Source organism: Miniopterus natalensis, chromosome 12 (assembly GCF_054644295.1).
Source record: "Miniopterus natalensis isolate mMinNat1 chromosome 12, mMinNat1.hap1, whole genome shotgun sequence".
Lineage (NCBI taxonomy): Eukaryota > Metazoa > Chordata > Mammalia > Chiroptera > Miniopteridae > Miniopterus > Miniopterus natalensis.
In genome coordinates this window covers 8,573,047-8,587,176 of record NC_142092.1, presented here as the reverse complement: position 1 = coordinate 8,587,176, position 14,130 = coordinate 8,573,047, and the positions used below count along the sequence as shown (strand labels likewise).

At 38.7% G+C, this 14,130-nt stretch overlaps 1 protein-coding gene across 1 annotated transcript in view; it reads left to right on the top strand.

The window, feature by feature from the left end:
• The window catches only part of ERCC6L2 (ERCC excision repair 6 like 2), a 106,258-nt gene extending 92,505 nt beyond the window's left edge, over positions 1–13,753 (top strand). The window contains exons 18-19 of the mRNA XM_016206654.2: positions 4,839–5,020; positions 11,975–13,753. Coding sequence (XP_016062140.2) covers positions 4,839–5,020; positions 11,975–12,926 — 1,134 coding nt within the window. The 3' untranslated portion in view covers positions 12,927–13,753. The remainder of the gene's footprint in view (positions 1–4,838; positions 5,021–11,974) is intronic.
• Positions 13,754–14,130: the final 377 nt, after the last annotated feature.

Sequence of the window (14,130 nt, the reverse complement as noted above, 5' to 3'; positions counted from 1 at the left end):
ATTTTTTCATATAAAAGTGCCTTCTCATTTATTATAATCCTAATATATATCTTTTATAACTTAAAATAATTATAGCTTTTATTTTATAGAATATATACATTATACATTTTTAGATAGTAATTTTTATGATATATTTTCACACACATTTTACAGATACATCAGAAAAATAAATAATAATTTTATAACTTTATCAAAATTAAATCAAAGCAAGTATTTATGAAGTCTTTGAAGTGAGCCATTTCCAAGTTAAACATTTAATTGTGGGTAACTGAGGAGACTATTTTTGCCAAAATATATTGGAACAATTACCATTTATAGAAATAATATATATTTAATGTTTTAATTTCATCAAACAATTTTTATATTCTGAATTTATTTTAATAGCAAATAATTTCTTTTGTAAAGATAACATATTGTGTATTTAAGTTTTCAATTATATGAGTCAAATTAGGACTTGCATAATCAGCCATAGTCCACCCTTTACCCCTTTAGACCTAATGACTGTGGTCTGAAGGGGATGGGGTTTCCCTTTTGGAATCTCAACTGACTGCTTTATGTACTATGTGCATGTCCTAAGGAGAAAGATATATCACTCATAAATTAGAATTATTACTTCAGTATTCTCTGATAAATTCAGCTTCTTGAGCAATCCTCCATTTCCATGCAATTAATCTCATCATTAAACGGATTTTTAACTGTATGTTTACATTACCTAGAAATGATTACTGCATTCCTTACACTTACTAAGTTTTCTTTTTAATAAAGATTCCGTAAGTTGAATTTGATTTTTTTATACAAATACTATAGTAGAAATACTTAACAATATCCAGTAACTTATGGAAATAATCATGAGCATAGCAATTACTAAGTCATAAATTATACTCTGTGTCAAGCTTTCTAAAATACTTATTAGCGAAATACTTATACTATACAAATACTGTACAAACTTCTTGTATTCATAATTTCTTATTATTAAAACCATAAATCTTAAAATGAAGTTAAGCCATCAGAATCACAGAATATAGAGGTACTTTCTCAAGGCAAATCTTGATGGATAATTTTGAAGAAAGTTTTTAAGGAAAAGTTAGAAACAATTAGGGGATTTTGCAAAAGCTGGAATTTCTGCTTTCTTTGTCTTATAATCACAAATTTCTTATCAAATACAGACATAGTGTTCCAGTTTTTGGCCGTTTTACTCTCTGGAGGAAAGAGTAGATTTATTTTGCTTTCCTGAGCAAGCAACCTCATCTTCTATCCTAATGTTTTAATCCAGCTAATTTTACTGAATTTTTTTGTTGCTTGAGTCTTCAGTACTGTTGCTACCTTATAGTGTTACCCTCAATGTCATATAACTTTGCAGCTTTGATATATGTAGTAATGAATGCGTTTTGAGTCCAGTTCACATAATCTGGAATCTTTTCATATTGGCTAGACCTTGTACTTTGCTTTTTAATAAATTATAACTGTCACTACAATTGCAATTGCATGGTGGCACTATTTTCCTTGTATCAGTTGTAAAAGATTGTAAAGCAATCTATCATAAATGATTTCATCTGTATTGTAGTGGATACTATTGTAAAGGGTACTGTTTTACTATAAAGTAATGAAACCAGCTTTTATAACAAGAACACCAAATGTGTATTAAATTAACAAAATTTTGTTTCACAGCCTCCTTTCAATAAAGTGTTAAAGTACCCTACTAAAATGGAAATCTGAACCACTGAGCTTATGTGAGAGATGAATGCTTTTTCCTTTTTATTATTGTGTAAAATAATGAGGTTTTTAAATGTATAATATGTGGCAAAAACAAAAAGATCCACATGTCTGATAACTATGGTTGGAAAGGCTGAATCTTCTGGAGAGTTTGTAAAACTGATTTATGAAAAATATATCTATACAAATGTGAGCTTTGTACTGCTTCCAGGGTCAGAAAGACCCATAGTAATCATGTAAATAACTAAAAATTGCCATTTCTGGCACAATTTCTCCATGGATTCAGAAACTGCAGTATATGAGGAGGGAGTATTCTTGGTTGGCACAGTTCCTTCTCTTTCTGTTTACTCCCTTTACCCTCATTCAAACATTCCCATCTCTCCTTACAATAATGGGTAATTCCTTCTTGGAGATCATCTAAGATAATGATCCTTTTTATGAGGAACTGTTAACATTCATCTTGTTTTCTTGTGATGTAAAATAAATGCATCAAATCTCTTTCAAACTTATCTTTAAAGGTGAGCATTTTCCTCCCTTTATTAATAATGTTTTAAGATTTAAGAAATTGTATTTAAGAAAAGTACTTTCAACATTGTGTTTGTTCATCTGAGTCACAGTAGATTTTGAAAGAAGCCAATTTATTTTCATTAGAAATGGCCTGCTACTAAAGCACATATAGTTATGTCTTATGTTTTGTCTTACGTTCAGTTTACTTCAGTAAAATGAACCTCAATGTAAGTTAAAGAGATAAATCATTTACTTTTAAAAGAAAGATTTAACTGTGCCATCTTTTTTAAAAAATAGGCTTGTCAATTTTAAGTCCCTTAAGGTTTTTTTGTGTATGTACATGTAAGGGTATTTTGTATGTTTGTATTTGTAAATATCTTTGTTCTCAACCACAGAGCATGGTGACAGGATCATAATAGGTGCTTAGTGAATATTTGTAAAATAAAAAAAGCTATTCCCTTACCCACATTCATTGATATATGCCACTTCAATTCCATTGAACTCCCATAAAAGAAAAATAATATGTCATTAGCAAGAATCTGTATCTAGTAAACTCTTATAGTTTTTGTATGTCTGAGAAATTTCTCAAGTGATAGTTTAACTAAGTATAGAATTCTAGGTTGACAGTTTACCCTCTCTACATGCTGACGACATTATCTCAGTATCTTCTGGTGGTGGTGGTGGTAAGTGGTGTTAATGAGAAGTCTGCCTTTAGTTTGATGGTCATTTCTTTGTGGGATATCTTTTCTTTCTGGTATTTTAAAGATATTCCCTTTATCATAATATAATAAGGTACAGATTTATTTTTATTTTTTCCACTAAAGAGTCTCCTTTTTTAATTTGAGGATTCATGCCTTCTTTAATTCTCTGCCATTATCTCCTTGGCATTATCTCTTCCATTTTCTCTGTTCTCTCTTTCTGGTATGTGACATTCTGTCTCTTTACTTCTTTTTCTCTACTTCTTTCTTTCTTGTTTAATCTCTGCACTGCATTCTGAGTAATTTTATTCTACCAGTTTATCAACTGTCATTATAGGTAGGGCTGTTTAGTCTGCTGTTTAACCCATATTTTGAGTTTGTTTCTATCTCTATTTTTTCATTTCAGAACTATATTTCCTTTTTAGAGTTTGTATTTGATTCTTTCTCAAAACTGCCTATATAATATATAGTTCTTGTTGATGGATTCTGTCTTTTCCTTTGTCTTTCTGGACATGTTAATGATTTAAAGTTTTTCAGATTGCTTTATTTATAGTTCCTCAGATATAGATTCTCACATTTGTTGCATCTGCCCACTTTCATGATAGTGGGTTTTATATGATCCTAATCATTTTTGCCTGAACTCCTCTCCCTCTGCCCCCCAATTGGAATCACAAGCATCTTCTAGATTATGGAAGTCTTCCTATGGTATGTTTTTTGTATTCACTCCTGATTGAGATTTTCATTGGTTCTAGGCCAGTTCTTTATGTTAGTCTTTAGCTTACATTTTCCAGGTGCTACAAAATCAGATTCCACAAATGGCACAGGCTGGGCATTTCATTTTTTTCTTTTTCACCAGTGATTCTATCTAGATAGAGTAAGAAGGTAACCTGCTTCCATCCTGTGTCTCCAGTTTGAGGTTTTCTTGCTTTAAATTGCAAATTGGGTATCCTTTTAGCTCCTTCTGTGTTTTGGTTGGCTGGTTGGTTTTTTAAATTCAGGAGTTAAATCATTTTCGATCTCCCCTCCACATATGGGGTCCTGCAAACTGTAACTTAAGACTCTATCCCTGGTGGCTACTGAGCTTCAGCTCCCACTCACCACTATGTTACTACTTTGCTTTTGGCACCTAGAGATTTTCCTTTCTTACTTTTAAGCTCAAATATAAATTTTTTATTGTCAAATTGTATCCAGTATTTCTCTTTGGGACAGTTAACTTTCCACATATTCACTGTACCATCTTATCAGGGAGGTTGGAACCATATAGTTTAAATGACCTACTGTTTTTAACAATTTATGTTAAGCAAACAACCCATAGTCTGTAAAATAAATATGATTCTATCTATAATTTCAATGAACTGTAGTTAGCATCTTAAAAATCACTAAATATTCTTGTAACCCACTAGAGATGAAAAGTGGGATTTGTGAAAATGGTTTAGTATTTAATTATCACATAAAGATTATTAAATTAAATAACTGAAAGTCTGCTTAATCATTTTGAGAAAAATTACCAAAATAAAAAATTTTAAGTCTCATTTTTATCCCATTATTTACATAATAATTAATTTTTACCCTTATTTAGGATAGTGGGTGTCAGCAGGTGTATCATTATGCCCATAGTCTTGACAGTAGAAATACCATATTATTGCCATTACTCTTACTTTGTCTTTAAGAAAGATATACCTTTAACATATATCTTAAACCATAGATACAATGGAACGTTATAGTATTCCCATTACTTTTGTATCTTTAACAAAGATGTAAAAAATATTTCTTTTAAAATATCTACATTAACATCTTCTGACAATAATATGAGTTGGAGAAGATGATATACTTGATTATTGAAAATGTAACACAGTCTCCTCATTTGGCCAAAAATGACTATGTTTTGAGACTTAGTTTTGCTTCGTTCCCTTTTTTCAGACATATAAAGACAAAATGAAGGCAGATACATCGACACCTACAAAGCAAGCTCAACAACCAAGTGAAGGAGGCATTTCAAGTCCCCTTTACATTTCACACCCTGTGAGCCAGAAGAAGAAAAAAGTCTACCGTACAGACCAGACCACCTTCATAATTGGAGAAACACCAAAAGGGATTCGCAGGTATGTTATCTGTAACAACATTGGACTTTAAGAATAATTCTCAAAAGAAATACAGGTCCTTAGTAAAATAAACAAATTATTTTAATTTTAACCATACTTGGAATCTTAGTATTTCAGAAAAATCTGAATTTGTACAATTTAAAAAATAGATTCCAAATGTTTTAGATTTTTTAAGAAGGCTAATCTCTGAATTGATAAAAAAGAAAATCACTTTATATAGGTGTATCAGCAGGTGTATCATTATGCCCATAGTCTTGACAGTAGAAATACCATATTATTGCCATTACTTTTACTTTGTCTTTAAGAAAGATAAACCTTTCTTATACCTTTCTTATATCTTGAGGAGAAGGCCCAGGACTGAGCTTGGAGGCAACAGTGACCTGTTGAGTAGGAGGCACAGTGTAAGGTCCTGAAGTGCAAAAGAAGTGAGTTTCAAAAAGGTGGTAGCTCCTAACTTGATCAAATGTTGTGGGAAGTGCCCCCTGGAGTGGGCAGCAGGGAACTCATTGGCTGCTTGACCTGAGCAGTCGGAGGAGACAGATGCTGGGATGCGGTGGGCTAACAGTGAATGGGCAGACCTGGCAACAGCTCTTGAAGTCTGAGTATGAAAAGTAGCAGTAGCTGGAGGGCACTGTGGAATCAAGGGCAGGCTTTGTTAAGTTGGTAAGATAACAGACCCTGTTTGTGTGTCGAGGAAACAGACTAATAGGGAAAACGGAGATCATGCCAGAGTGGCTGAAAAGAGTGATGCGCTAGAGGCAGGAGAGGGTAGAGTCTCGACCCCTGGGAAGGCACTAAAAGAGAAGAGGTGAAGGGCACAGACTCAGTGACGTTTCCTCAGTTAATGAACAGTTAGTCATCAGTTCAGAGGGAGAGAGATGTAGGGAGAGAAAAGGTTTGAAATAAATCATTTATAAAGCAGGAAAGCAAGCTCGGTGGGACTAGAATTCCTGGGTAATGGTAAGCCCCTGTCGGAGAGCAGTTCCAGCAACACTACCGGTGCAGACCTGCAGACGTCACGCAGCAGCACCAGTGGCTTAGGCGCAAGCACAGAATAGGGAGATGGCTGGGCTTTGCTAGGGGTTAGAATGGCAGGAGAGACAGAAGGAAGCAGAAGGATGTTTGCAAAGGAGTGATTATAAAATTGAACCTAAGCCCGGCCGGCATGGCTCAGCGGTTGAGCATTGACCTAGGATCCAGGAGATCAGATCGCTGTTTGATTCCTGGTCCCGGTACATGCCCTGGTTTCAGGCTCGATCCCCAGCAGGGGGCATGCAGGGGGCAGCTGACCAATGACTCTCTCTCATCACTGATGTTTCTACCTCTTTCTCCCTCTCCCTCTCTCTGAAATCAATACATACATATTTTTTTTAAAAATTGAACCCAAGCTGGCCAAGGGGATAACCAGAAAGCAGAAGTCAGTGAGTTGCAGGACTTCATTCCTGCCTTGTTGTCATGCAGATAATTGAGCAGTTGAGCTGGAGCATGAGATGGTTGAATTCAAGGATTTGGAGGTAGTACAATTAATGGTATTGACTGGCAATGTATGACGTCGGGAACAGGGGCCTGGCATGGAGTTGAGTCTGGAGGTGAGGTAAAGAAATTGGTGGGCCAGGAGTTGGACGGGACATCCGCATGGATATTGACAATAAAGATCCAAGAATGATGGCAGGAGGTGGGTGGAAGCAACACTAATCCAGGGTCTTGATTTTCAGTTACTAGCAGGAAGCAACTAAGGGGTCAGTTAACAAAATGGGGGAGAGAATGGTTCATCTGGATAGCATAAACCTTTTGGAGGGAAAGGAGTTTTTAAGTAAATAATGATCTGGAAGCAGCAATGTGAAGCATGAGCCCTGACGTTGAAGAGTGTGAGGTCTAAGCCTTGATTTGCAAATACCACGTGGGAGGAAGGCAGTGCCCTAAGGCAACAGAGGGGCCATTCGGCATAGAAGACACAGGGGGTTGGTAGATCATAGCTGGATCTGTGAGTACTGAGGAATGGTCTGGAAGGATGGGGGTGGGATTAGATCAAGGATGTGGAGGAGGGGATGAGAGGCCAGTGGTTATGGTAACCATGGAGCAGTGACTGAGGTAAACATGGATGGGAGGTGAGGTTGAATTGGTCCTAATGGCATCTGGGGACAGTGGGAGAATGTCGGTGGTTCTGTGGATTCCAAATGCCTCCCTCGGGGGCTTGGCAATCCCAGCGCCTCGTCCTTGGCTGTGCCGGGAAGGCTGGTCCCTCAGCTCCTTCGCAGCCCTCAGCTGCCCCTGAGCCCCCCACCGCTGCCGCAGGGTGTCTCCTCCCAGCAGATCCACAGCCCTGGGTTTTGAGGGGCGCCCTTCCCCTTGGGCAAGGACTTTGCTAGGCGGCAAGCCAATCTTTGAGGAGCACTTGCATCTTCATCTTCTTAAATGGTGTATGTAAACGTGAAAGTATTCACAGTGAGTAGCTTCTGCCTCTCCCTTTTGTCTCTCCCCAGCCTAGGGAGTAAGTGCCTCGTGCTACGTAAGCAAGCGAAGGGTGTCTAATGTTAGGGTGCCAGCATCTGAACTAGGAACAGCGTCCGAACTGCTAACACCTCTTTCCTGCTAACCATCCTGTGTTATGAGAATGAAGGTTCCCCTGCCACAGCCCGGTGGGCCATCTGAGTGGCCTGGGCAGCCCTGCCTTCCCTTCAGGAAGCTTAGGCCGAGAGAAGAAGATCTTAGCTGTGTTCCACCCCTGCTCCCCAATTCCTCAAGAAAACGGGGAAGAAATTTGAATTTTATCCATGATATATAACTGCTCTGGATACTCTTGCTGAAAGATACCTATTTTGAGTTTCCTTTTTCTTTTTTTCTCTAAGTGGCTTATGACTGTCCACTCTAGTTTACTAAATTTTCCTCACGTTCCTTAAATTTTTCCAGAAAGTTCTTTTACAAGCAAGAATTATGAAGGCAAGTTAGAATGCAAAACAAAATGAACTACAGTTATAACTCATTCTGTAACAGGCAGCCACACTGCATAACTGCCTTGCATACCACCCAGATAAATTGGGGTCGGAAGCACCTCCTCCCAGAGGGGACAGAGTCCCAGGGTCATGGACAAGGTCAGCGTGGCAAAGGCGAAAGTCCTTTGGCAGCTGCTGAGATACCACCAAGCCTTGGATAAATAAAAGACATCAGCCTACAACCTTGCCAATAACAGTCCTCACAGCATAAATATTTACTAGAAAGACCATGAAAATGGATTTGGAGATGATTAATAATCAAAATAATACTGCCTCAGTTGCTTCATGTGAAGTAAAAACCAGGCCCTTTTAAGAACATGCTGTTGCTTTCCAACAGGAACATGGGCAGTTTCCAGGACAGAAATCTAGAAGCCTGTGTTTGCGTTATTAAATATTCTTTTGGCAGCGAGCATGACTGCTGATCAGGCAGAGGTCATACCTGGATTGGAAACAGGAACAGGCCCAGTGAGGTGAGGACCAGAAGCCGTGTGCTCACCCGAAGCCACAGCAGGCAGTCATGAGCGTGGGGTATGGATCGCCACTAAAATCAAAGGAAACACACAGCCTGGTCTGGGTGCCAAAAATAAGAGTGACTTTAAAGCTCCTATTTACACACATTTTAAAAAATTTTATCCTCAGGATTCTCTGTTGTGTGCAAAATTCAAACTGAAAGTGTCATGCAGACCCTTCATGATTTTCAGCCTGTCCTTGGCAGTTTCTCACTCCCCGCTGTGCACCACGTCCTCGCAGAACGGGGCCCGTGCACAGGCCCTCTCTCCCTGGAAGGCTTCATCCCTCACCTTTGCCTGACTGGCTTCAGGTGACAGCGTAGAAGCCTTCCCTACTGCCTTGCCTACTGCCAGTCACTGCTTTAGGTACCCTCTGGGCACCCTGCATGTGCCCCCATCATGGGATTTACCATGGGCTCTGGTTTGACTTTCTTAAAGTCCTTGAAGATAGGGAACTAGGGCTTTTCTGTTGTTTTGTTCCTACTGCAGTGCCCAGCATATGAGAGGGTTCTATAAATATTTGTTGAGTGAATAAATTAATGTTTTAAGGAAATAGCATATAAAATATAGATGTAATTCTAACACTTTGGGACTTTCAATCATGTGCTGTGCACCATCTATGGCTTTTGTTTAAAGGAATGTTTACAAACATTGGGCTCTCTTGACTCATGGCCCAAACAGCATCAGCAAAGCAATACTCTCTGTCTTAGTTAGTCTGTTCAGGGTGTCATAGCAAAGTACACAGACTGGAGTTTGAATGGCAGATATTTCTCACAGATCTGGAGCCTGGGAAGTCCCAGATCAAGGTGCCAGTTGATTTGATGAGGGCTCTCTTCCTGGCTTCCAGACAGCCACCTCCTCTCTGTGTCTTCTCATGACACAGAGAGAGCTCTCTGGTGAATTCTTATGACCTCATTTAACCTAAATTACCTCCTAAACTCTGTCTCCAAACGTAGTCACACGGGGTAGGAGGGGAGTGATTAGGGCTTCAACATATGGCTTTGGTGAGAGGCACAGTTCAGTCCACAGCACCCTTGCCTGGGAAAAAGAGCAGAGTCTAGTGCCCAGGGTCCTGAAACAACCTTTCTGCCTCTGTCTTACCAGGGTTCCAGAAGGTCCATTTCCCACACATGCATATCACAGCTTTAGTTAGTATCTCATACTAAGATGAAAGTCGCTCTTCAAGTAGCATCTCTCATCTTTTTTCCCCTAATATTAGAAGTGACTTGTATTTTTATTTTTGTGTTTTTATTTTATTTTTCAATTACAGTTGACATTCAATATTATATTAGTTTCAGGTGTACAGCATAGTGGTTAGACATTTATATAACTTAAGAAGTGACACCTCCAATAAGTCTAGTACCCACCTGGCACCGTACGTAGTTATTACATTATTACTGACTATATTCCACATGCTGTACTTTACATCCCCGTGACTGTTTTGTAATTGCCAATCTGTACTTTTTAATGTCTTCAGCTTTTCACCCAGCCCCCAAACCCCTCTCCCATCTGGCAACCATCAGTTTGTTCTCAATACCTATGAGTCTGTTTCTGTTTTGTTTTTGTTTTTTAGACTCCACATGTAAGTGCGGTCATCTGGTATGTGTCTTTATCTGTCTGACTTATTTCACTTAGCATAATACCCTCTAGGTTCATACATGTTGTTACAAATGGTAAAGTTTTATTCTTTTTTATAGTTAAGTAATATTCTATTGTACCACATCTTCTTTATCCAAGTATCTAGTGATGGATCCTTAGGTTGTTCCATATCTTAGCTGTTGCAGATAATGCTGCAGTGCACAAAGGGATGCATATATTTTTTAAAATTAGTGTTTAGAATTTCTTCAAATAAATGCCCATAAGTGGAATCACTGGGTCATAAGGCAGTTCTCTCTTTAATTTTTTGAGGAAACTGCATACTGTTTTCTATAGTGGTTGCATCAATTTGCAATCCCATCAACAGAGCACAAGGGCTCCCTTTTCTCCCATATCCTACCAACACTTGTTGATTTGTTGCTGATGACCATTCTGACACGTGTGAGGTAATAGCTCATTGTGGCTTTAATTTGCATTTCTTTGATGATTAGTGACATTGAGCGCCTTTTCATATGTCTGTAGGTCCTCTTTGGACAAATATCTGTTTGGATCCTCTGCCCATTTCTTAATTGGATTGTTCGGATTTTTTGGTGTTAAGTTGTATGAGTTCTTTATAAACATTGGATATCAGATATATCATTGGCGAATATCTTCTTCTACTTCTTGGTAGGTTGTCTTTTTGTTTTATTGATGGTTTCCTTTGCTGTGCAAAACCTTCTTAGTTTGATGTAGTCCCATTTGTTTATTTTTTCTTTTGTTTCCCTTGCCCAAGGGGAAAGGAATATCCAAAAAAAATATTCCTAAGAGCAGTATCAGAAAGTTTACTGCCTATGTTTTCTTCTAGGAATTTTATGGTTTCAGGTCTCACAGTTAAGTCTTTAATCTATTTTGAGTTTATTCTCGTGTATGGTGTAAGGAAGTGGTCTAGTTTCATTATTTGCATGTATCTGTCCAGTTTTCCCAACACCATTTAGTGAAGATTCTTGTATATTCTTGCCTCTTTTGTCACATACTAATTTGACCAGATAGGCGTGGTTTTATCTCTGGGCTCACTATTCTGTTCCATTTATCTGTGCATCTGTTTTATGCCAGTACCGTGCTGTTTTGGTTACTATGGCCTTGTAGTAGAGTTTGTTATAAGGTATTGCAATACCTCAAACTTTCTTGTTTCTCAAGTTTGCTATGACTATTTGGTGTCTTTTGTGGTTCCATAAACATTTTAGGATTATTTGTTCTAGTTCTGTGGGGTAAAAAAATAGCATCTCACTTCTTAGTTTAGCTGTCTATACTGAAGTCGGACCAATTGGGGGAAGAAAGAATCTAGGTTTATCAGTTTAGAACTTTCATTTAGGCTCATCAAAAAGTTTTGTGGAATTTCGGTGTTGTATTTGTTTGGGAGAAGAGGAAATAGGACAGAGAAGTAAAAAACTCCTTTCCTAGTTTCAGAATGTTTTCTGCTTATTAAGACCCTTCTTTGACAATTTTATTTTATGGAACTTGAATGCAATATAGATTTTCAAATACAGATTATATGAGTTATGATTCTCATGTCAGTCATAAATTGGCTGACTGGAAGAGTAGAGTGCTGGGATCCCATAATGCCCAGGAAATACCTAATAGTATAAATCAGAATAATTTTAAAAGCTGGTGATTTCATGAGCTAAAATATTTGCTTCAGTAATGTAAGAAAAGAGGTCACGTTCTGCTAGTGTAAAATGCACGTTTATTGTGGAATTAAAGCAATATATGCTAAGGAATAGGACTGCTGTGTTTCTACATCTCATGTCATGATGACAAGCTCTTTGGAAATGAAATGTGATAAAAATAACCACTGGTTTTGTTCATTAAATCTTCAGAAAACAATTTGAAGAAATGGCTTCTTATTTTAATTCGTCTTCTGTAAAGGAATTTGCTCAACATATAACTAATGCCACATCAGAAGAACGACAGAAAATGCTTAGAGATTTTTATGCTTCTCAGTATCCAGAGGTAAAAGATTTTTTTGTAGATCCTGCTGCAGAAGTCATTAAACCTGCCCATGAGGAAGGAAAGAGAGTCAGGAAGAAGTCTGAAAAGAGAGCATCTTTTCTAAAAGAAAGGCTGCCAGATTCCAAACCTTTGTCATTTAAAGATTCTACCAAAAAACTTTCTCACATTTGCAGTGCAAAAATATATAAAGAAAGATCAATTAAGCCTCAGAGTCATGGTTTCCATGGAGAAGAGGCGCTTTTTAATGCTGCAGAGGCTCAGAAATTACCCACAGGCTCCTCCCAAGAGGCTGAGAGTGAAACAGGCGCTGCAGGGCCCAGTCCCCTGAGCAGCAAGCCTGAGGCATCTGAGAAAAAGCTAGAACACACCAGGGGAGGCCAGCAGAACCGCACAAGAACGGGCGCCTCAGGGAGCGAACCCCTTTTCCAAGTGGAAAACAGAAGGCTACAGAGCCCAGGGTTAGAAAAGGCTTCTGTGGCAGGCCTACTCGGGGACACCTCCATTCTCGATGACCTCTTCAAAAGTCACAGGGACAGTCCCACACGGCCGCCAAAGAAAATTCTTTCAGGGCCCATGGAAAAAGCAAAACAGAGACCGAAAGATTTCTGGGACATCCTGAATGAGCCGAATGACGACAGTCTCAGCAGACTCACCGACTTGGCAGTGATCGAGACTCTGTGTGAGAAGGTGCCCCGGGCTGCACCCTCCAGAAGGAGAGAGGATCTAGAAACTTCCCTGTGGAAATCAAACGAGAACTTTTTGTGGAAAAAATGTGATTCAGGTGATACAGATGAAAACACAACCAATACGCAAGAATAATATATAAACGTGCAAGTGAATCACTACACTGTGAGCTGCTGTCATCAGTGTTTGCAGCACCGTGTCCCACGCTGAGTATGTTGACTCAAACACACTTGTCAACATATATTTTTATTAAATTCTTGCTCTAGGGTTGTTTTTTAAGTCTAAAATGTTATGTATTTCTCTCCTTGACACCTTATTGGATCTTTTTAAAAATATGATTTTATTTATAGAATAAAAATATGATTTTATTCCATTAACCTCTTATGGAATAGAAAAGATTCTGTATTTATCAGACCTGGGGCATCTCCCTTGCTGAGCAATAATGTGACCTTAGATAAGTCACTTACCCTGGTGTACAGCATTTCCTAATATGAAAGATAAAGTGTTTGAACTTGATCAACTTGAGCACACTTCTAGTTTAAAAAGCTTTGTTCACTCTCCCAGAGCCTGTTAAATCATAGGTCAAATTATGTTCACACCCTCCCCCAATTCAAGTGTACATTGGTATGTTTCTTTCTCAGCCACATTTGGAAAATTATTACATTAACTGTTTTCCTTTACCCTCAGTATCATGTACTACTGTTGTTAAATTAGGTGACAGTAATTACTAAAACTAAATACGTGGTATTATGTTCAAAGGTAAGTTTATAACTGCTCGAAATCAAAGAGTTAATGTTGTACATCTTTACCATATGAGATATGATGCTGAAGTAAGATTATTATTACCTTAGCCACAGAATGCCAATCTCAACTTTTTATACAACTCTTAGGATTTAATCAGCATAAAGCTTTGTATAGTACTTTTGTACTTCTTAAGAATAAAGAAACGAGTAGATACTCTGCTTTATTTGTAACTTTTACTTTGTTGGATTTAATTTATCTGGCTTATACCCAGTGGAACGCGCTCAGTGCCGAGCTCCTTCATTGGAAACGTGCGCTCCGCCCGCGAGTGCTCTGTGCCGGGAGCTCCAGACATTCAGGTAACAGGAGCCGCTACCCAGGGGCCAGACGGAGCTGCCTCTGAAGAGCCAGGTCCCTGAGGCCCGGGCCCGGTGCCTGGCGCAGGGTAGCGGGGACCTGCGGTGTCCCTGACCACATTCAGAGGTACTGTAGCGACGTGCCCTCCGTGGATCGCGGGCTGATAGGAGGAAGCTTCCAGAAAACAGCCGGGAGCCAGGAAATGGGGGTGCTCCGGGGTTGGGGTCGCTGTCATGGTGTT